This window comes from Caloenas nicobarica, chromosome 3, assembly GCF_036013445.1.
Source record: "Caloenas nicobarica isolate bCalNic1 chromosome 3, bCalNic1.hap1, whole genome shotgun sequence".
Classification (NCBI taxonomy): Eukaryota; Metazoa; Chordata; class Aves; order Columbiformes; family Columbidae; genus Caloenas; species Caloenas nicobarica.
The window spans coordinates 64,482,083-64,504,680 of record NC_088247.1 but is presented as its reverse complement, the minus strand read 5'-3'; the positions used below and the strand labels follow the sequence as shown (position 1 = coordinate 64,504,680).

Sequence of the window (22,598 nt, the reverse complement as noted above, 5' to 3'; positions counted from 1 at the left end):
ATTTAATTCCTGAAAATCAAGTTGAGAATTAAAACAGAGCTATTGAAGATGCTGGATGTTGCACTTTAAAAACAAATATTTCACTACTATGCATTTTATAAAAAGGAACTCAAAGAAAGCATAAGACCCTGTTTCAAAACCTCATTGATCTTCACGGAAAGCATTGTCCTTTACATTGTACTTAATATATTAGGGCAGGAGTGCCTCGAAGTTTTATTAATGGGAGATAATTTCCTGTATGAGATAGCAGTTTAGAAGCTGATTCATGTCTGTAATACAATTTTTTTCTAGAGCAGAACAAACACAATTTGCAATTTTTATAGTATTTTTAAAAGCCACAAACAACAAACAAACCAAAATAATGAGGCCATATACAAAGGCTGTGTGGACCACAAACGGTCCATAGACAACTTTCTTAGGCACACCAACATTTTTGCTCTTTCAGTACAACATAAAACAGTTTAGCCCTTCAGTACCTATGTGAAGTTGCTAAGGAGGAAGCAGAGAACCATAAAGGCAGAAGTAAAAATGGGTCCTCTGTGAGTTGAAGCTGTTAGTGAAAGAAAGTAATGGTATCTTTGCATTTATGGGTTAGCAATAAAATTCCTCTTTGCAGAGGGGTAATTCAAGCTTATGCGTTATTTAAGTGCACTATCAATGGGGCATGTTTTCATATGCTTTACATTTCAGCCAACGTAAAGCCAAAAGTCATCTTAATACTTAGGGCAATCATTGTTGCCTTATCTCTGTTTCAGTATGTTAAGTGTCTAAAATCAAATCAGAAATACTTGAAGCAGCTGTGGACTTGGCACCTGTAGTCAGATGTTAAATGTAAATGGTGTAAGCATCTTTAAAATGACCTCATCAAATGATAACATTTGCTCTGTGTTTAAAGAAATTGAATTTTCAAATTACAAATTGGCTTCCTCATGGGGATTTTATCAGAAGGCATATCTAATCATTGTCTCGCTTTCATTTGTGACTATAAAGCAGTAAGTTTATTTTGGAAGTTACTAATTTGTATCTAATTGGGATGGAGGGAGGGATGTTCTAGTTAATCTTGTTTACATTCAAATATACCCTGAATGTTTTAGCGCATCCAAAGAAAGACAGGTTGTACAGAATTTTAATCGAAAGTTATCTTCAAGTTTTAACAAGATTCCTATTTAAAATAGAAAAGAGACAAACCACATCAAGGTAGCTGTTGTCACTTTGCCCATAATTCCTGTCATTAAGTCAACTGGTATGTCTAATCTATAAAATCATATGCTTCTCTCAAATCTTTGCCAGACAGAACAGGGAAATTTTAAGGCTGGTAGTAGCACCTTTGTTGGTTCTAGCTAAAAAACATGTTATTTGAAGAATTACTTTTATCTTCTGTTCCTAAATTTTCCCTGGCAATTTATTCTTTGTGATCTATGAAATGTCCAACATGGGCAGTGTCTAAGTATTAAAGGTCTGGGTTTTGGTGCTGATAAGTACCTTCCACTCTATTAATAGTCATCGTTAGCCTTAGCAGCTCCCAGCATTTAAAGGGGAAGATTTTTCAGTGTTATCCTGGGGGTTTTCTTCACTTCTTTTGTAATACTATTAGGCATTACTGGCAAGTACAGTTAGGTCGTTGTTGTGTTTGCCTCAGGGTGGATGAAACGATGGCTCTGTGCATGGGAGATACACCAAAGAGAAAACAAAATTATGACAAATCTGTGCTGTTCTTGTTTAGATGGAAGGGACAGAGCAAACCCTCTACCAAGTATGTCTGCTTGTTTTACTATGATGGAATATTTTATTTGCTGCTCTTCCAATAAAAACTAAAAAAAAAAGAAGGGCAGTGTGTGATGTAATCCATCTAGTGGCATGATAAAACCAACCTGACTGGAGACAGGACTAGCGACATGGAGTGCAGCTGCAAGGGTTATAATTAAGTACAAGCAGGTGTTTTTCTGCAAAATCTCAATGGGATTCTTCTTAGCTGCTTAACAACAGAGAAGTGGTTTGTCATATATCTGTATGATCTTTACGTATGCACGAAGAAACAGTTTTCTTGTGGTTGTTTAGTCGTTCAAGGGTTGATACTTCAGGCTGGCGGTACTGGTTCTGAAGTTCTGACCCCTGGCACTCTGTCAATAAGCCTAGCACTCGCTAAATAAGTGTAAGATCATCCTTCTTCAGTTGTCAAGTTTAGGTTTAAGGTATGCATATTTATATCCTAATTCTGAAAATGATTGCTGATTTTGTTGTGAAGCATGAAGGGTCTGTCTACTCAGAGCTCATCTTAGGACTAGAATCTTTAGGAGGATCAGTCCTTCTCTGTAAACAGCAAAATATATTTCAGAAAATCTTCTGTCTCTTTTACATATTTAATTATCTATTTAGATTTATGAAGAAGCATCATTAGAGCTGGATGTCCATTAAGTAGTTAAAATAACACTCTACTCATTGACTATTTAATAGATGTTTTCTTTGCATATGCTGTGTCTCTGTAAAATAACTGGGGGGAATCTCCTTGTGTATGAAAGTAAGCGACCCATATATATCTACATGTTTTTGAAACAAAACTAATTTGGAAAAAAAAGTTTCCAAGAAAAAGTCACCAACAGAAGCTAAATGGTTTTACTGTGAATTTCTGCTTCAAGCACTAGGATGACATGCTTTTTTCAGTTTTATTCTGAGGTCTCAGGAGATATTGCATTTGTTAAACTGATATTAATTAGGAATGGGAGAGCAATTTGGTAGGTTTAGGCTTGATTAAATTCTTCAGAAAAGCCCAGATAGCTCTAACACAGAGAGAAGACCCTAAAACTGCTTTGTGTTCCTTCTGCAATCGGTAGCAAAGCAACTTTTCTATGAATTTTTTATTTTTTAATAATTCGGGACTCCAATTCTTTTTCATGTCCCTATTGATATGAGTATTCAAATTCAGTCTGATACCAGTGCACGCAACTTCATTTGAAGTGAGCAAGAGGTGATGATTTGACGTACAGTCTGACACTGTCTGAGCTGACGATGCGGGAAGTCATTGTGAGGAGTGTTGGATGGTCTGTGCGGGGCCTCCTGTTTGCTGCTTCTGTAATGAAGTCCTGCATTCCAGCGTACAGTTGGATTTTACTGAAAGCATGAGATGCCTTCCAAAAAGCCCTGACGGTGAGAAATTGTGCATTTGCTGACAGCCATGACAAAACGATTCCAGCTGTTCTTGAGAGGCTCCTGATGCTGTGCTGAAAATTGCTGGTTTGTACATCTTTGGGATTTAAATGCGGTGATGTTTATTTTGCAGTATTGTTTAACTGGTTCTTGTTAAACAGTTGTTAGCACAACATGCAGTTTTTGTAATGCTGTTTTTGTTTGTAATGTTTTAAGGTTGTGCTGGTGAGATGGAACGAACCATTCCAGAAATTAGCAACCTGCGATGCAGATGGAGGAATATTTGTTTGGATACAATACGAAGGCAGATGGTCTGTGGAGCTTGTGAACGATCGGGGGGCACAGGTTGGTATGCTTGTTTTCTCTGCAGTCGAGAGTGATCAAGCCCCGAGAGGCAAAATGAAGAGGACAATGAATGGTGCTTTATACCTTCCAAAAAGCACAGTAGAAAATGAAACATTTCTTTATTGAAAGGAATATGCAAGAATTGTCACAAAGACACTTTGCAAGGACAGTTGCTTTATCCAATAGCAGTGACATCAGAGCTACTAGACTAATCGTAGCCCTGTCTAGTTCTGTGCAGTGCTACCTTTTATTAAAACAATGAAAAATTCGCACATGGCCCATATATCTATTTTCTTGTCTTTGATATGTTAAGGTAAGCGACTTTACATGGAGCCATGATGGGACTCAAGCACTTATCTCCTACAGAGATGGATTTGTGCTGGTTGGTTCAGTCAGTGGACAAAGACACTGGTCTTCAGAAATAAACTTGGAGAGTCAGATCACCTGTGGCATATGGACTCCAGATGACCAACAGGTAATGGGGCTTTTAGAGGTATTAATTACATTGCTTCAATATGCTATAGAATACACCTCTAAAAAGTTGTTAAATAAAATGGTCACTTTGTAAGAACCTCGAAACTGGTGCTCCCACAGATAATGAGAATTTAATTTGTTCTGTCATTCTCATTAGGCAAATATGAAAATGTACCAAGTTACCTATTCTCATAAGGTTTCACCCTGATTCACACGCAGTCTTATTCAAAGTTAGTTGTTTGAGACAGGAATTTGTACCCCTAATTTGTTGATACAACTATCTTGAAAATGCATTCGAGCAGAGACACAGCCTAGACTAGTAAACATCTGACTGTTCATTTCTGTATACACCTGTCCAGTCTGCACTTGCTACAAAAACAGTTCCAGTGACAGATATGGTTATGTTTGCCTTCACATGACCAAATGGATCCAACTGACTGAGTGACTCTCAGCCTTATGCAAACAACATAATTTAAAAGGCCATTTTTCCAATGCTTGAGTCCAAAACTTGCTGAGCTTTTAAAAAGTCAGTTAAAAATTATTCTTTGCTGGTTTTCTAATGAAGCATATGATATTGGTATCATCACCATTTATAGCAGGGCTTGAACTAGCCCGTACATTTTATTTGTAGAATTTACAGTTGCTCTTTGCCATTCACTGTTGAGCTTACTGGAATGATCTTTCTTTCCACATGCTTGCTGTCATTACGGTTAATGCACCTATAATATAGTACTGAAATAACTGATGAGAGTAGAACAGTGCAAATAGACACTGTGTTATGATCACAACTGGATTATTTTCCTTCCTTCATTTTACACTGCCATGAAAAAGTACAGGTTCAAGACTCAATGTACCACTGACTTTAATTGAGAATACTGTAAATCTATACCAGATAGAGTTATTTTGGGAATTGCTAGTGGAATATGATACTACTAATAATATGCATTTCTGCAGCAGCATCTAATAATTTTAGAGTGCTCTGCAAAGAATAATGAATTAATTATTGCAACACTGCTCTTTAAAGCCAGGGAGTCTAATTGCCTCTTTTTGAATCTGGGGTAATAAATAATTTACTCAAGATCAAGAGGAAAAGACAAGCAGCAGAGGTAGGAGGGAAAACTAAGATCTAATAACTCTCGGTCTTATGTTTTAAACATAAGGCTATCCCATTTGACTGATACTCAGTTGTTCCTGCTGTATTTGGAAATATCATCACTTGAGTGTTTAATTTGGGGTGACTGACTGCCTTTAATTCAATTTAGCCAATATGTTTGTACTTTCTAATCTGGATACTCCATAATTGGTTATTTCAGAAAACAAACACTTGTTTGGTGACCAGATAAGCACATTCAAACATGATGGCCAATTCCAGTTAGGTGAAAATCACTTGCTTGAGTTATGAGACTCTGCTGCTGACAAATTCACCAAAATACAGACCAGAATCAGTCAGGGGTTTGATGTTGCTCCGCACAGTTCTCAAAACTATGGGATTTGCATGTTAATTGATGGTGGATCTTTGTACTGTTCTCTGGAGTTGGTGGGAAGAAGCGATGTTCTAACATGTATTTAGATGTATTTGTCTCTGGAGCCACAAGAAAGTATGATTCACTGATGTTCTGGGCAAGCGACTATGCTCAGTTCAAACTAAAAATAGCAAATTGAGGGGAAGGACATTGCATATATTACACATGAATAAGCACATACAGAAATGGATACCTCTACTAGCTTATCTCATCTAATTTATCTCCTGATTTATATTTATGCAAATGAGAACAGAATATTATTTAGTCGAGAGTAGCTTCAGCATCTTCCCTATTGCCTAATGTAATCTGTCAATGCAGTGAGTGAAAGATAAATGTCAAAATTTAAATTTGTATTTTCATACTATTCTCTTTGTCACCCCTGTGGCACTATGAGCATTGCTGGTGAAAATATTCCTGGAAAACGTTACACTCTATGGTCCCATGACCTTTAACCCAATTAACTTGGAAAGTTAAATTTCCAAGGGGAATGTATTGTTCAGCATCAGTTTTCTATGGTCCTGATAAAAATTTGCTCAGTATAGCCTGTCTGTTCACCTCACTCTTCAGTTGTCTTTCTGCTTCAGCCCTCTGCTGCATGCATCCTCCTCTTCAAGTCTCATTTTCCATCTTTTTTCCCATCTGTCTATTCAACACCAGTGACCTCGTTACCTCTGTCGCTCCTCGCCACAGCTCTGTGGCAGCCCTGCAAGGGGAGGGTTATTTCCTACCACTGTCTTTCTGTTGGAAGCAAGAAAACGTTGGAGCTCCAGTATTGCCAACCACCTTCTTGCTTGACAGAGCCTGTGTGGCCACTGGGTTTGTGTCCTTGCTGTGCTTTGACACAGGCTTGTAAGGAAAGCACCTGAGGTAGTGGCTGATGCCACCTGTGGTTGAAATTCTGTGGTTAATGATTCCTCAAGTCTTTTGAGACCCTAGACATGGGATGAGAGCTAGAGAGATGGCCAGTCCTGCTGAAACTGAGTATATGGTTGTTTCTTTTAACTGATTTGGTACATACTTTGCCCTGAGGAAGTTATTGGCTGATTTTATTAATATTGGTGCAACTGTTCTGTGTTTTCTTTTAGGGAGAGAGTGGTATCATTCTTCTGTGGCTCTGTAGTTTTCCAGGATTTCTTGAGCTATCCTTGTCTGTGGGGGCCTATGTGAGTCATAGGACAGTTGATACGGTCTGACTGCAAAGCTTTCTTTCTCAGCATCGTATGTTGTCAGATGATCATCTTGTTGAGGTCATCAGCAGATTTTTACTGTGGTTCGCGCCCAGGTCTTGAGTCTGGTCTTTGAGCTATGGGCTTCTTTAGCTAATTCAGTAGATAGGCCTTTTGACTGTGATTCTGCATGCTTATTGTAGAGCACTAGAAGTTAATTTTCTCATTCTCATTTCTGTAGTCCTGCTCCTGTGGAGGGCTTTAGGTGCTTCCTGCTCGTGTACACTGTAACCAGAATAGGAAGACTTTACAGGACTGGGTCCTCTGTATCTCCAGCAGAGTGCCACACTTGGGTTAAACTCGGATGGATGGGATCACTCAGGAGTGTGACCTTCCTTTCACTGGTTTGAAATGTCGTTGTTTTTTTTCTTTCAGCAATGCAAGAGGCTGCAGTTAAGTCTACTTCATCAGGGTCATGTGGAGTATTTTTCTGGCGAGAAGGCTCACCTGGGATCATGTAGGGGTGAAAAGTAAATTTGAAATATCAGAGAATGCTGTACCCTGTCTTGTGACAGTTCTGTGGTGTTGTACCACACTTGTCTGCAAAGCGGGAGTTTACATACCAAGTAGACTGAATGACTTCCCAAGTGCGAAGAACTTGAGTTTTGTCTAGCCAAAGGGTTTATTTATAATTATAGAAGCATGTCAATAAGTAATTGAGGATTTTTCCTGAGCTGACAAGTCATATAAAAGATCCTTCCAGTGCTTCATCTCCTTTCCTGTGTGCTTGCTCAGCCCCTGGTGACATTTTTCTGTCAACTTCTGCTGCCCTTGGGCCATCCTTTCCTTCTCCCAGATTTTACCAATTAAAGAGGCTTATTATCTCTGTTCACAGTGACAGGCACACTGAGAACTGTAGAAGAGTCTGATTAACCTCTTGTTTATAGCAATATAGTGTAACCCCATGAACTTCACTGGGATTGTTTCTATCTTTTACCTGCTTTTTCATGTTGCAAGCTTTTACTTGTGGAAGTTCAGGGACTGGCCAGGATTTTCTTTGGCCTGGACATGACAGATGACGGGCATGTGTGAACTTGGCCAGTGCATTTTCTTCTGCTTGCTTTGAAAATAGATATACAAGCAGTTAGCTAGTTTGATTAGCATCCTGTGGGGTACAGCCTTAACTATTCACAGAATCACAGAATCACAGAATGTTAGGGGTTGGAAGGGACCTCGAAAGATCATCTAGTCCAATCCCCCTGCCAGGGCAGGAACACCTAGGTGAGGTTACACAGGAAGGCATCCAGGCGGGTTTTGAATGTCTCCAGAGAAGGAGGATCCACAACCTCCCTGGGCAGCCTGTTCCAGTGTTCCATCACCCTCACTGAGAAGAAGTTTCTTCTCAAATTTAAGTGGAACCTCTTGTGTTCCAGCTTGAACCCATTACCCCTTGTCTTGCCGTTGGTTGTCACCAAGAAGAGCCTGGCTCCATCCTTGTGACACCCACCCTTTATATATTTATAAACATTGATGAGGTCACCCCTCAGTCTCCTCTTCTCCAAGCTAAAGAGACCCAGCTCCCTCAGCCTTTCCTCATAAGGGAGATGCTCCACTCCCTTCATCATCTTTGTGGCCCTGCGCTGGACTCTCTCCAGCAGTTCCCTGTCCTTCTTGAACTGAGGGGCCCAGAACTGGACACAATATTCCAGATGAGGTCTCACCAGGGCAGAGTAGAGGGGAAGGAGAACCTCTCTCAACCTACTAACCACCCCCCTTCTAATACACCCCAGGTACCATTGGCCTTCTTGGCCACAAGGGCACAGTGCTGGCTCATGGTCCTGTTGCAACACAACATGCATTAGTATTAACAATGTGTAAAAACAGGCCTGAGTTTCAGCCTGTTCTGCGTCTACTTATATCAAATTCTGCTCTCTGTAGAGGAGAAAAGCAGCACAGCATTAGGAACAGATACTAGTGCACTGCAGAGTTTTACAAGATGAAAGAAAACCTGTGAGACCAGTAGCAGATGAAAGCGCCATGTCTCAAAAGTCAGGATGCGGGAGGTCTGTATGTTGGGTTGTTGTTTGGGGTTTTTTTGTCATTTGCAGTAGCTGTGCAAGAAGGCAGTTTCTGCTCTGTTAGTCACTCTTGTACCCAGCACTTGACATCCCTACTCCCATGGCAACCACAGACGCTTCAGCATCTTTTTCTCTGATGGGCAGGCTCCAGCTCCTTCACCCTGCCTGCAGCACCCTGCCCGCCTGCAGAGCTTCAGGGTGGAGCCTGGGATGCAGAAAGGAGCTCTATGTGAAGGAGGGGATGCACGCAACTTTCTCGGTGCAGCAGTGTAGTCGGGTGGGATCTCCGTGCTAATACAGCACTTGGTGTCTCACATGCCCCTGGCAGGCCCAGCACCGTGCTGTGCCCAGCAGCTGCCATGCCGTAGGAGCTACGGCAGGGTTCTCACCAGGAGGTAGGAGCTAATTGTTAATAACAAGAAGCGCTGCCAAATGGTTACTGGTGACACCAGGCGTTTCATGAACTTGCCTCTCAGGCTCCTTGGTTTTGGTGTGACTTTAGTCCCTGGCAGTAGTTTTAACTAATAAATCCATTACAGTACAGTCTGCTTTTGGATCGTCCCGTTTTCATCTGTGGGCTATGATTTGCAGTTGCTACCACCTTTGCAGGGAAATTGTTGTTCTGAACAACTTCTAAGCTGAAAGTAGGGATAGTAGCCTTACCTAACTTCCAGAGCATGTGTTAAAAATAAGGAATTTTTAAGTGTTTGAAAATGTAGCATCTGTTTGGGCCATGATGTCATCTTCTCAACTACATCTTCTTTTGTCTGCTGCTCTGGAATAAAGAGTTTGGGCTTCCTTTCACCCTACCTTTTTGGTTTTAATTAGGTGCTGTGGCGCACGTCTGATTCATGCAGTCCTTGCTATTGCAAGAGTCGCACTTATGCTCAGACATCTAGCTGTGTGGAAAAAAAATCTTGAAGGCAGGCTTCTAATGAGTTGATGGAATAATGAAAGGGAGCTACAAACAGGCAACTGGGGCAGAATAGGGAAGGCAAATATTTACCTTAATTATTATGAATGAAGGGAAGGAAGAAAGGACAAAATGAAAAAAATTACAGTCTGTAAAATTTGAAAGTATAAGCCATGATTTTGGTCTTTATTAGAATACTTCTTGTCTCTGTTAAGGATCTTTGCAGGTTCATGTAAAGAAGCCTTTAAAATACCAGGGAATATCTACATTTTTGTGTCCTAACATATAAAAATACATCCTATCCCCCATCAATTCTGGATGTAGAGACTATCAAATGAACTTACATATATGTTTAAATTAACCAGGACCACTCAGAATTGCATGGTAAGACACAGTCTTTGAGGAAGAACTGAAAGACTTATTTTCATTTGTGGATGAATTACTCAAATTACTGGGGAAAATGGCTAAAGGCTTTTTATAGCATTGAAAAAGTGTCATTGATTAGCTAGACAGTTTATTCAAGCCACAAGGACTGCAGATAATAGTTAAATCACATATAAGAATTTTAACATTGCATGCTGCATAATTGAGCAGTACCACTAAAATGCAAAAAGAGGACAGGAGAAGGAGACTTCAGTTGTCTTTCAGGATAAATCTGCTTGTTATATAAAACACACAGGTAAACAAAATGCGCCACGGCTTAATTGTCTTTAATATTTTGGACTATTTTTAGAAGCGTTTCAAACCTTTGTGGCAGACATGCTATTAAAATTAATGTTTTCTGCTTGCTTGTGCTAAGAGTTCTGTGAGTGTTTACTATCCTATTGCATCCTTTTATAGGCAAAATATGTGGGGGGTTTATATATACTTTAAATGTTTAAATGTTTTTTGCAGAGACTTTGTATTCTTGTTTTATATATTTATACATGCTCAAAGACAGTATCACTTTGTTTTTGTTCTTTGCTCGGTGACTTGATTTTTATGATGCCACGTAATAGTGTGAGACAGATTTTGTGTGGAAAAAGTAATGTGACTTTTAAGTGCTAGTTAGCCTTTCTTTCTCCCATCTCCTTTTATTATGTTGTTTTAAAGCTGCATTATGCAGCTATTTCTGAAATAATAGATTTCTTTTTTTTTTCTCCCAGTGTCTATGCATAGTTTTATTAGCATTGTCTTTCCTTTTTTTTTAGAATTGTCTTTTCCTCTTTGCCTTTTTGTCTCAAGTAGGTTTTCATGCATCATTCTGCTGAGAATATAGCTTCCAAAAAGAAGAAAGAAAAAGAGTTAAATAGCTTGGTGCATTGTGCCTTTTTTTAGCTGTGCTCTCCTTTTCTCCCTAGTATTGAGCAGCTCCACCACAGATTCAGTACTCAGCTGAAGACTTTATGGGCTTTGCCTTGAGTTTTGGGGAGGGTAGAGAACAAAGATATTCTCCCTGGAGCCTTTAAGGTTCATCTGCATCTTCAGGAGCCATGGCATTTCTCTGTGGGTTTATTCCAAGCAAGGTTTTTCCTGCCAGAAACCCTAGTCAATACTGCACAGTTATTGAGTGCATAATTGAAGGAGGAGAGCAACAAGGTGATGTTTCAATTTGCTTTTGTCTTCCCACTCTCTTCGTCTGTGCCTTGCCTAATCTTTCCCTTGATGCTCTTCATCTAGCCTGTAGTGGCAAGACACTGAGAGAGCTGGTGAGATGGTGCCATTTGTTCTTGTCATGAGGGCTGTAACGTGGGGGATGTTTATGTGCTGACAGCATCGTGGCTCATGTTCTCTCAGTAGCTCCTGCAATGTTTCATGTCAACAGTATTTCAGATGAGTCTTGCAAATAATTTTTTCCCTTAACGACTCTGTCTGAGAGGAGGATACAACTGGTTTAGTGTTTTGCTCATCCTTGCAGACAGGGTATTTGATGTTTGATACTGCAAAAAGCAAATGGCTGAATGGATTTCTGCATCCTCTTGGATACACAGTGTGCTAGGACGTACAGATGACCTTCAACAGTGTATTTGTAACTCTTTACCTTGATCTGACATGACACTCAGATAGGACACGATATTCTTATTTTAGTTAACCAGAATCGGGGGTTTGTTAAGCTCTGTGCGCTCTACCATGTCTTCCCCACCCTCAGGAAAGGAAGGAGGTCAATGGCAGTGACAAACCCAAAATGGAGAGAGAGCTGAAGACTCATTGTGCTATTCAGTGAATGTGTCCACTTAGCAGTGTTATACCCAGTACTGTTTTACATTTTTGGAGAATCAGTGTTTGAGCCAGCAAAGTAAAGTTGAGCACAAACAGAAATACAGCCGGTCTTTGTGTGGGAAGTGTCAGGAAGCAAGAAGTCATTTGCTTCTCCTCTCACTTTGCTGACACTTGTGCAGAAAGATTTGCTCAGATAGCCTGAGGTCTTAAGTTCCTTGGGACAAGGAGTACTTATTTAAAACTGTGTTTCTGAAAAGTGCTGTGTTAGGCTTCAGCTGTAGGGGCAAATAGTAAGAACGAGGATTTGCAGCCATGTGCAAAGTAGCAGCATGTACTTACACTACTTTTTAGCCAGTTCAGGGAAAAAAAGGGCACCTCCTGCAGGAAGCTGCTCTCTTCCTAAGGAGAAGTCATATGTAAGGTAGGAAAATTGCTTTAATTTCTTCGTTCCGATTTTGAGTTGGTCAGGAGAGGCCACATGAGTGGAACTGTAATTCTTACAAAGGAGGTGCTCTCCAAATTGTGAGGGGTTTTTCAGAAACAGTCTGTGGTACTCCATTGCCAGAGCCATGTGGCTGACAACACTTTGGCCCCAGGATCCCTTTGGTTCATCCAGAGCTTTGTGGTCTTTTCAGTTCAAAAGAAATGTAGCTGCCAGAGTTGTACTTTAAACTTTATTATCACTGGGACTAGATCTGTCAATATTTTGGAAGTTACTAAGAAGACCAGGAGCCAAATGAGGTCTTGAACTTGGGTCAGATGTCTTCAAGCCTGTGAATAGTCTGAAATCTTGGTGCAGGGAAAGAGGATTAAAGTGATTGAATCTGGAGGAGGAGATTTGTGGATTTCTCCACTAGGTCTTGTCTGGGAGAGCAAGGCCAAGTTTCATAGTAAATTGGAGGTGAAAGCTGATATTTTTGGCAAGTGATATCGCATAGTCTTTCCATTGATTTGACAAAAAGAGATAGTATGCCAATGGCAAGTGCGAGCGGTGTCTCTTTATTCTCCAAAACCTTTCCCATGAGTGTTTCATCCTGCATGGATTCAACTTGAGCTCTCTACTCTCTTTGTCCAGAAGCCAGTTTCTTGTCAGTGTTCAGATATTGAGGGATTGTCGGTGACTGCATCAGCTGAAAATGGATTAATCCTGCCTTGCTTTCCTTCCTTTTAGAAGTATAGTCATTTTTCTTCAGTGGTAACAGTTTATTACTCAGCCTATCTCCATATTCACTCAGTTATACTTAACCTCACCTAGTCTACATATTTTCTGACCATGCTGAGTTATTCCTCTCTGCCAGCACCCAAGACCTAAAAGGAGAATGCAGAAGTTGAGGGGCTGGCTTCCATTAGCATATAGCTTAACCCAGGGGCTTCTTGATTTTGTATTATGAAATTCAAAACAGCAAGGATCTTACTTCTAAGCTACTTCATAATGCGTTTTCACTGGTTGTTGTGAAGCAATACCATTTTCAATTATATTAATTAAAAATAAAAATAAAATAAATTTTTAAAAAATAATAATAATTTAAAAAAAAACCCCAAAACACAACAAACCAACTGAACAAAAAAAACAAATAGCAGAAACTCTCAGACTTCTAAAGCTCTGAAGGAAATTTTAGCTTCAGCAGTCAACATATCTTTCAGGAAATAACTAAAACCTGGCTTGGCAACAATGCAGGAGGCTGCCAAATGTATCCGTTGACTTCTCTGTTTGATTGAGTGGTTGTTGGTAAAACTAATTGTGTTTTCTTACCTAATAGTACCAAATAGTTGATTTTGTTGCTATATATAATTGGATATATGTGAAGAATATGTGTTTTCATGGACATGTGTGCACTTTCCTGGCAGAGTTTAGTGAGAAAACAGAAAACTATGCTGCTTAAAGAGTGTTCCAGAGGACTTCTGCTGTGGGAGCTCAGTGATCCAGGCTCAGAGTTCTGTCTGTATTAAAAGTTGCAGAAGATGTTCTGTAGAAGGTGTTCCAGCTGCTGGCTTTTCGTTCATTTTGCATACTACTTTGAATGGGGTTTGAAATCTGACACAAGTTAAAAAAAAACACAACTTTTTTTTTAATCTAAGGTAAACTGAAGTATGTTGTTAATTCAGTAAACATTATATAGAAGGGCAATTCTTTTCACTTAAAAATCTAATTGTTATAGAATGCTTTCTTGAAAAATATCTCAAGACTCAAGAAAGAATATAGAAATGTGTGTGCCTGGAAATACCAAGTCAGAATTAGTCCAGGTATAATTACAGGGGCATATAATGATGAATTTTTCTGTGATTTGCCAGAATGCTTTCAAATAACATTATCTTCAGCTGGACAATTGCTTCTGTCCTCACATGTCCAGAGTAACTGTATAGCTTGGGATCCTGGGTTTGAGACCATGTACGTTTTTGACTCCTGAAACTGTATGCAAGGCCTGTATCTCACTTACAGTCATTCATCTGTGTTATACTATTTTAGAGAGAAATAAAGCCAGTGCAGTTTGAATCTCTGGGTCTTAGTATTTCAATTTTCATTAAATGGATTTTTCACCAAGATCTCTTGTGTATTTACTTTGTCTTCTCATTTGAGGGCTTTGTAACAGATATCTAGACCCTATGGACTTTATAAGAGAGAGAAGAAACAAGCCTGAAAGTAGGTAACTAAACCAGTGCAGCTTTTGAAAACATTAATGATCTCAAATGAGAATTTCACTGCTGTATATATATGCAGTTAGCTAGATGATCTCTTGGTGTATCACCCATGTGTGGGGCTGGTAGCTCCTCATGTCCAAAGGAAACAAAAAATCTTATCTGTTTTCTCAGGCATAAAGGCAGTCAGTGAAAACCTAGTGATTTCTCCCAGGCTTGTGTGTGAATTGTGGTGATGTCTCTTTTTGTGTCAGTTCAAGAAATAATTTTACAGTGGTTGAATTTTTAATGGAAATAAAAAGTATTCAGCAGGAGAGCAGCTGTCTCCCTCTCTGGTTCTCTCTCTTTCTCTCTGCATTTTGAGGTAAAAAAGAAGGAAAGCCAGAATTACAACATGGAGAAAAAGCAAACTTTCACTTTTTAATGTATCCTAAGAGGCGGCTGCTGCACTGTCTCCTGCTTTGTGATGGAGAAACAGTAAACAGGAAGAGCACAAGGAATACAAAATGCTAATACCACAACTAAATGTACTGCAAAAGGTTGTAATTTGGCCTTTGCAAGACCAGCATTTTTTTGTTAGGCTAATGGATAAAAATGTTTAAAGGCAATAATTTTCCAAGTATTTCCTATGTTACTAAGCCTACCCGCATAAACAGAAGTTTGATCTGTTGTTTTGTATACAGGGTGTTTCAAAAAGATGGACCCAATTTGAAATCACTATATCTCTGAAATTTGGTTCATCTTTTTGAAACATCCTGTATTAATCCATTTATAGTTCAGTTAATTTTGGATCAGGAAAATAGATTTGTCTCTATTAGTATGGTGCCATCATGGTGGCGACTGTGAAGGCTGTTCCTATCATGAATACTAATGTTTGTCCAGAAGTCTAAATCAGAGCAAACAGAACTGATTCAGATTCCTTAAACCGCTCAGCATTTTCTGACAATGCAAATGCAATGGCCTTATTAGTGTTTTGTAGAACAGAATTTCTAAAGTACAGTGCTGACATTTTTCTTTGGAGCGGTATGAGGAGAGAAGACTGAAGGAAAAAGCAACTTTGAAAAGGGGAATGTCAGGGAAACAGCATTGGATGAGGCAGCTGCAAATGCAGAGGTATGCAGGGTGAGCTGTTAGTGGTGTCATTCATACAGGAAGACGTGTGCCCCAAATAGAAAAGGAACCAGAAAAGCGAACAGTAAAAGAAAATGCTGAAAGGGCAAGGTTTGCAAAGTGGGTAGGTGGAAGAGGAATCCTCCAGGCTTTGGAAACACAGCCCCGGAGAATGTTAAAATACAAAAGCATAAGTTTTTGTGAGATCATTCGTGGTTTACTTGGTCACAAGATGCTGGTGAGATTTCTGCCCTGGGCTACTGCTTCACTGTTGAGAGACTCCTCACTGAGCCTGAGGGGTCCTGGAACAGGTTACTTAGAAATGCAGCAAGTCCCTCTGTCCGACTGGTACATCCAAAGATTATGAAGGATCTTCACTATGAACTAACTTAGCTGCTAGCAGAAATAGTCACATCTCTGTTATAAGTCTTGAGGGGCAGCACTATTTTCCTGCAATACGTTTAGAAAAGGTTTTAAGCACATCCAAGAAATATGCAAGTAATGTTTACATCTGCACCTTGCAACTGGGTAAAGAAAAAATTGAACACAGAATCACAAAACACCTGTAAACTGATCTGAAAGGACCCAGGTAGGGCATTTCTTCCAGAGAGAGATCACATCTCTCGGAAGTTTATGCATGTGTCATTAAAAATGATGGTTAGAAAAAAAAATAGCTGAAATTGTGTATTTCGTTCTGAAAAAGTCAACAATTCCAATGCAAACAAGCCCCCTTTATTTCCTGACAGAAATACCCGCGTTTCTGCTTTGACATAGGATATATCCTTTGCATGAATTATTTGGCAGGTGTAGAAACCCCAGCAAATTACACCACCACATATTTTACTTATTGTGTTTGGATGACTTAGCAGTATGAAGAGAAGTACTGGCCAGGAATCAGTCTGCAAAGAGGAAGACTAAGTAGTCAATTTGCATTATCAAAACGGGAACAGCAGGTTTGCCTTAATGTCACACTATGTATTTTACATTATTTTTTATTTAAAATACTTACTGTTTTTTACAATATTAACTCTTGTGAGACAGCAAGATTTATAGATTGCATACAGTTATTTGCATTACTTAGGACTGTAGAAGGCTTGAAAATTTCAAGTCCAATAGACCTCAGTTTGCTGGACTGCTCCAGTAAGCAACTTCTAGGCCACATACAACCTTTTGCCTTTTTCTAATGTCATCAGTCACTTCCTGGAAAAACTTAGTGTGGTCACTTTGTCCTTCCACCTTCCACCTATCCTGTGGGAGAAGGAAGAGATATAACTCAAGAAATTGCTCAGTGGAGTTACCATAAAGCTGGCAACTTAGCCACAGCTGAGGGAAGATAAGACCACCCGAGTTTTCATGAAAGATGACATACATTTTCAGAACATTTCAGTGTATTAAGGAATTTAAATGCAAACTGCTAATGCACCTTGCATAGTCCAACAAAGCAAGTTCTGTCTTTCTGCGAAAATTTTGGTTTTAAAATAATCAGATTATACCGAGATGGAGTTTACTGGATCCATTTTCAATGCTGTTTTAATTAGTTGAGTCTGTGAGTTGTTTTGCTTCCCTTGGTTGTCAGATGTACATTCTTTGTAAAAAGTCAAAAAGCTGCTTTTAAAAATCCTGGACCAACATGAGTAAAGCAGATGTTCCTTTTCCAACCTCCTAGTGTCGCAATACTGGAATCTCTGACTTTAAAAGCGCTCTCCTGAAGTAACTTCCAGCGCCTTTATAGTTCTTCCAGTAGCTATAGCAAGTCCAGCTTCTAATACTTCAACTTGAGCTTCAATCAAATGCTCGGCCGTTGCCCTGAAACAGAATGGCAGCCCCTGGTCCAAAAATGTCTTGGTCAGACTTCCTAGGAGTTTTGTTTAACTAGCAGCATTAGAAACCTTCAGTGTTAGTACTAAATGTCAGGAATGGAACATCTTATTTCATCTGTATCTTTCTGCAACAGTATTGACTATTCGATTTGCACAGCAGAAACCTGAGACTGGAAATAATTCTCTCTTTCGCCCTTCATATATACATCAAGTCATCAAATACATTATTGCTGGGATTGGATTGTCCTCAGTTAGTATAGAAGTCAAAATTACTGTACCTCTGGAAAACTGCTTTGAGAATGACAGGCTAAGATGTAGGAGTGGACAGTGGGTAGGTTCCCTGTGGATATAAGGCAGCACAGCTTCATTGACCTAGTGAACTTGTTACCATTTATAGACTTTTCTCAGCTACTGCATGTAATCAGAAGTGCTGAAATTGCAGGATTTCCCCCTTTCCTACTGGGCTAGTATGTTCAAATTAACGTAAAGTTTGAGCATTCTTACTGTCGGTTAGTTCAATTTGCATACATTAAACCAAATTAAATAGCAACAAAATATATTTTGTGCAAAAATAACATCACTGTTAGTAAATTATAGTTCTCTTACGAAGTAGTGGGCCTCCTGAGCTGGACCTCCAGTGCACCAGCTCTGTGGTTGCTCTGTTGTAGGTCTGTTGATCTCAGAGCTGCCAACCCATTTTCTGCTAATGCTGTGCCTGGTCCAGATGCATTACAGCATCACAACGGATCTTACGGGAATAGCGACAGTTCAGCACAACAGACCCACATATGGCAAAATCACCAAACAGGTCCAAGTTGTTCCTCTTGGACTGAGTTTTTTAGCTTCTTGCCTGTTCTAGTATTCATCTCTTCGTGAAAAAATAACTTCAGAGCAAAATACTCCATCTTTTGATTACCACCTGTCTTTCAGGAATTGGTACGTTTCAGACTGAAAACTGAAGACTATCTGAAATCTTTGGCGTTTAAAGGGATTGCAATCTTGAATGATAATTTCGTAGATATTGGTTTAAAAGCTGAAGAAAAACCTTTTTATTTACCAAAACTAGCTTGTGAAACTCATCACAAGTTACCACAGAGGCTAAGAGGTCAGCTGATGTCAGAGAAGGGTGTTTTTCAGGTCTTAAGATTTGTAAAGTTAAGTAGGAATCATCCCAAGCTTGGGTTTCGTGGAGAACCCAGACCCTTGTATTTCAGGACTGAACCCAGCTTTCAGTTCTTGGTATGCTTAGAAAACTGTGTGTGAATTATCCCAGTGCTGTTTATCAGAGTTTTCCCTTCAAAGCGTACAGCATCAGGGCACTGTTGGAGACTGCTCTGCATTTGTATGACCTTTAATCAGCTACAGCTTCACGGTAGTGCAGGATTCATTATCTTTGGTATGTTTTGTAAAGAAATAATGTATTTTTGTTGTGTAACTGACTCACACTTGGAATGTACTGGGTGATTTTAGGTATTTTATTATCAGAAAATGTGTAATTCTACAAATGCAATTCTACAAGTGGCAATGCATGTAAAATCAGTTGAATTAATGAACAGTATGAAAGGAGAGGAGATGAAACAAAAGAAGAGTAGAACAAGGGGCCAAAGAACCACTTCAAAATAAGTACTTGGTGGGGTTTTTTTGAATTACTATGTTATCATTTAGCTTCTGTATTCAAGGGTTAACAAGCCAAAATAACTTATTCATTACCTTTTTCCAGCATCCCTGCAGACCTCCTAGATCTGCAAATACCTGAAAAATATGAATTTAGGCAGCTAAAACACAGCCTTTTAATTTCTTCCAACATACCCTGTGGCTCAACCTTTTTTCTGAAGGTCAAGAGAGTTCTATTCATCTGACATAAGTGGCTTGAGTGTGGCATTTATAACTTGAGTAATGTTATGGATGATAACACCATTAGACATTTTTACAGCTTCAGCAGGAATTCAGCCAGCAGGACTATCAGCCTGATAAATGCTTTCATCTTAAAGCTTGTATTGCTACAATAACCCCCAAACTTAAAGCTGCTTCTTGAAACCTACCGCCTGGCTAAAGGGATGAAGAGTGCCCTTTGATATTTCTGGGTTGCTAAAGAGCTCTCTCGGGTTCCAGTGCAAGAATTAAGATGCTCACATGCAGCTGTTCTGATCTGAATTGGAAATTACTGTAGGACTTTGCAATTTTAAATGAGTTGGGGGCATTGCTACTCAAAAGAGTTAGCTTTAGGTTGAGATGAGACCGAACTGTGGGTGATGAGCCCCATAAAGTGTTTCTACAGGATTTTAAGAGGCAGAACTCTTATACTGCTATTTTCAGAAACAATAGTTTCACCTCCTCTGTCTAGATATTTTGCAGTTATAAAATTCCTGAAAGACTGGTAAAAAACTAATCTACAGAGTAGGCTGAAAGTGGCATGAGAAGTTAGCAATGACAACCAGTAAGATTTTGGCTTTGTAGAACAAGTTTGTTTTGTAGAGATCTAAGAGTGGTTATGTTCTGAAAGCAGATAGTGAAAGTGGCCATGCACTGATTATGCATGTAAAACCAGTTCAAATCATAAACAGTTTGAAAGGAGATGGGATAATACAAGTGGTAGAAGAGCAGAATAAAGGGCCACAATGGGACTGTGAGATGAACAAAGGTCAATTCTGCATTTTTAAATCTAAGAATAGTAATCTGAGGCTTGTAGCAAACTTTAGCTGCTGTTTTAACCCAGCAGGCATTTAACACAAAAATATTTGTAATATGTAATGATGACAGTTAAGGCAGCCAGATACTGGTTTTTTATTCCTTCTGATAATGTGAAACAATTCCATGGATTTCCTTAAGATTTTAATGACTTCATTGGAGTTTCTCTGTTAAACTATTGTTCTAGTTTACAGCCTTCTGTGTTTCCCCATCATCACCTTGATCACAGAAAATAATTTAGTCCTTCTTATTTTTGACCAAGACTTTTGAAGCCACACTTTCTTTCTGAAACTGTCAAAACTGCAACCATGACAATTGCTTCCTAGGTGAGTGCTGTTGTCTAAGTCTGATATAATGCAGTTTGAATGCTGCAAGTCTGGCACAACATCTCAGAAGGAAGACAGAAATGAAGGCCTCTCACAGCAGAGGTCAACAAATGCTTTGAACAACAACTGTACAGGGAGATCCTAAGTAGTCCACAACTAATCAGCTTGGAAAAGAGAAGACAAAGGAATTAAGTAATAGAAGTCTATAAAATTGTGACCAATGTTAAGAATGTAAATAGGGAACAATTATTCTGTATTTATTTCCAGTGTTAAGAGATAAAGGTTACCAAGTGAAAGATGATGGAGTGGAGCATCTCCCTTATGAGGAGAGGCTGAGGGAGCTGGGTCTCTTTAGCTTGGAGAAGAGGAGACTGAGGGGAGACCTCATTAATGGTTATAAATATATAAAGGGTGGGTGTCACGAGGATGGAGCCAGGCTCTTCTCGGTGACAACCAACAGCAAGACAAGGGGTACTGGGTTCAAACTGGAACACAAGAGGTTCCACTTAAATATGAGAAGAAACTTCTTCTCAGTGAGGGTGACAGAACACTGGAACAGGCTGCCCAGGGAGGTTGTGGATTCTCCTTCTCTGGAGACATTCAAAACCCGCCTAGACACATTCCTGTGTAACCTCATCTAGGTGTTCCTGCTCCGGCAGGGGGATTGGACTAGATGATCTTTTGAGGTCCCTTCCAACCCCTAACATTTTGTGATTCTGTGATCAATTATCAAAGAAGAGGCAGTATTTTTTGCTGGAAGCTACATGAGTATGCAGAGGAGGTGCCTGTTTAGTGCATCCTAATCTCTTACTCTTCCCCAAACACTTGACCACTGTTACAGATAAGGTATAAGGCTAGATTAATTTTTGATCTTAGCATATAATTATTAGAATCTTAAATTTACATGCACCAGTATTAATGCTGGCTAGTTTTCAAGTTTATGAGTGCCTTTAAACTTGCTTTAAAACATTATTTGCCTCATATAGAATTACATGATAGAAGCAGCAGCCTTGGCTAATGCATTTATTGTTTTATGGATTTACTAATCCTTATTTCCTGGTGTTTTTCTAAAATTAATCACATATACAGGATCTTAACTTGCTTAAAGCCTGAAGACTGAAAATGCTTATAAAAAAAAAATTGTAGGTTCCCGTCAGTCTGACTTCAGTCAGCATACATTGGCTACAGAGTAGTTTAGGGGCAAGAAAAAATAATTGTGTTATCCATTTTGTGTTTGAAATGGTGGGTAGAAGCTCTTCATCTCTTCCTGAATGTGTAACACACTGCCTTCCTCTTGGGCTATAATAATGTACTCCCAGTTGACTGATCATGTTGCTTTTTGCCTCTGATTTTGGGAGACGTTCTCCTACCTTCTCTCAGCTCATCAACTGAATAACCTGTCCTTCTCTGTTCAACTTTCTATTTCTCACAAGCTGTTTGAAAATGCTAAGACCTCATTTTTATCAGCTGTGCCTTTTGATATTGGTATGACTGATACATACCTTGGTTTCTGCCACCAATTCTAGAAGTTTCTGTATAATCCAAGAGTACTGCAGAATCTGTGGTAGCCCTTCTGCCAGCTCACTTTGGTGATAGTAATGGCCAAGTTAAAATAAAGTGTAATGGCTCATATTAAATGGAATAAAATGCACCACACTGTGAAACGTGACTTGCTCACAGATTTCAGGAACTTACCTCGTAGACCCCGGTGCTTTGACTTCATTCTTTATATACATCTGTGATTGTGATGTCCTATTGTGGCACCGTTTCACACCCCTGACTGCTTTGCTTTCAATTAATTTCCAGTGTAGCTAGGTTAGTTACAAGATGCATTTGAAGGAGGGTACAGTGGCTGAGGTTTGGTGGGACTGAAGGCTGTTCTGTTATTTTCAGGTACTGTTTGGCACTGCTGATGGACAGGTTATCGTCATGGACTGCCATGGCCGAATGCTGGCCCACGTGCTCCTTCATGAGTCAGATGGGATCCTCAGCATGTCCTGGAACTACCCCAGCTTCCTGGTGGAGGACAGCAGTGAGAGTGACACGGACTCTGACGACTATTCCCCACCACAAGGTAGTAGTGTGTGCATGTCCTTCTGCCGCAGGTTCACAGGCCCTCATGAAGGTATCTCAAACGCCAGGGAGTGGTCATGCTGTACTGAAGCAGTAGGATGT

The 22,598-nt window shown here is 39.6% G+C and overlaps 1 protein-coding gene across 4 annotated transcripts in view; it reads left to right on the top strand.

Annotated features, from left to right (window-relative positions):
• The window catches only part of TULP4 (TUB like protein 4), a 159,359-nt gene that overhangs the window by 96,746 nt on the left and 40,015 nt on the right, over positions 1-22,598 (top strand). For all 4 annotated transcript variants that reach the window (XR_010605915.1, XM_065630907.1, XM_065630905.1 and 1 more), the window contains exons 3-5: positions 3,361-3,489; positions 3,803-3,964; positions 22,317-22,497. Coding sequence is in view for 3 of the 4 variants with exons in the window: in XM_065630907.1 (XP_065486979.1) it covers positions 3,361-3,489; positions 3,803-3,964; positions 22,317-22,497 (472 nt within the window). In the remaining variant the exon portion in view is untranslated. The remainder of the gene's footprint in view (positions 1-3,360; positions 3,490-3,802; positions 3,965-22,316; positions 22,498-22,598) is intronic.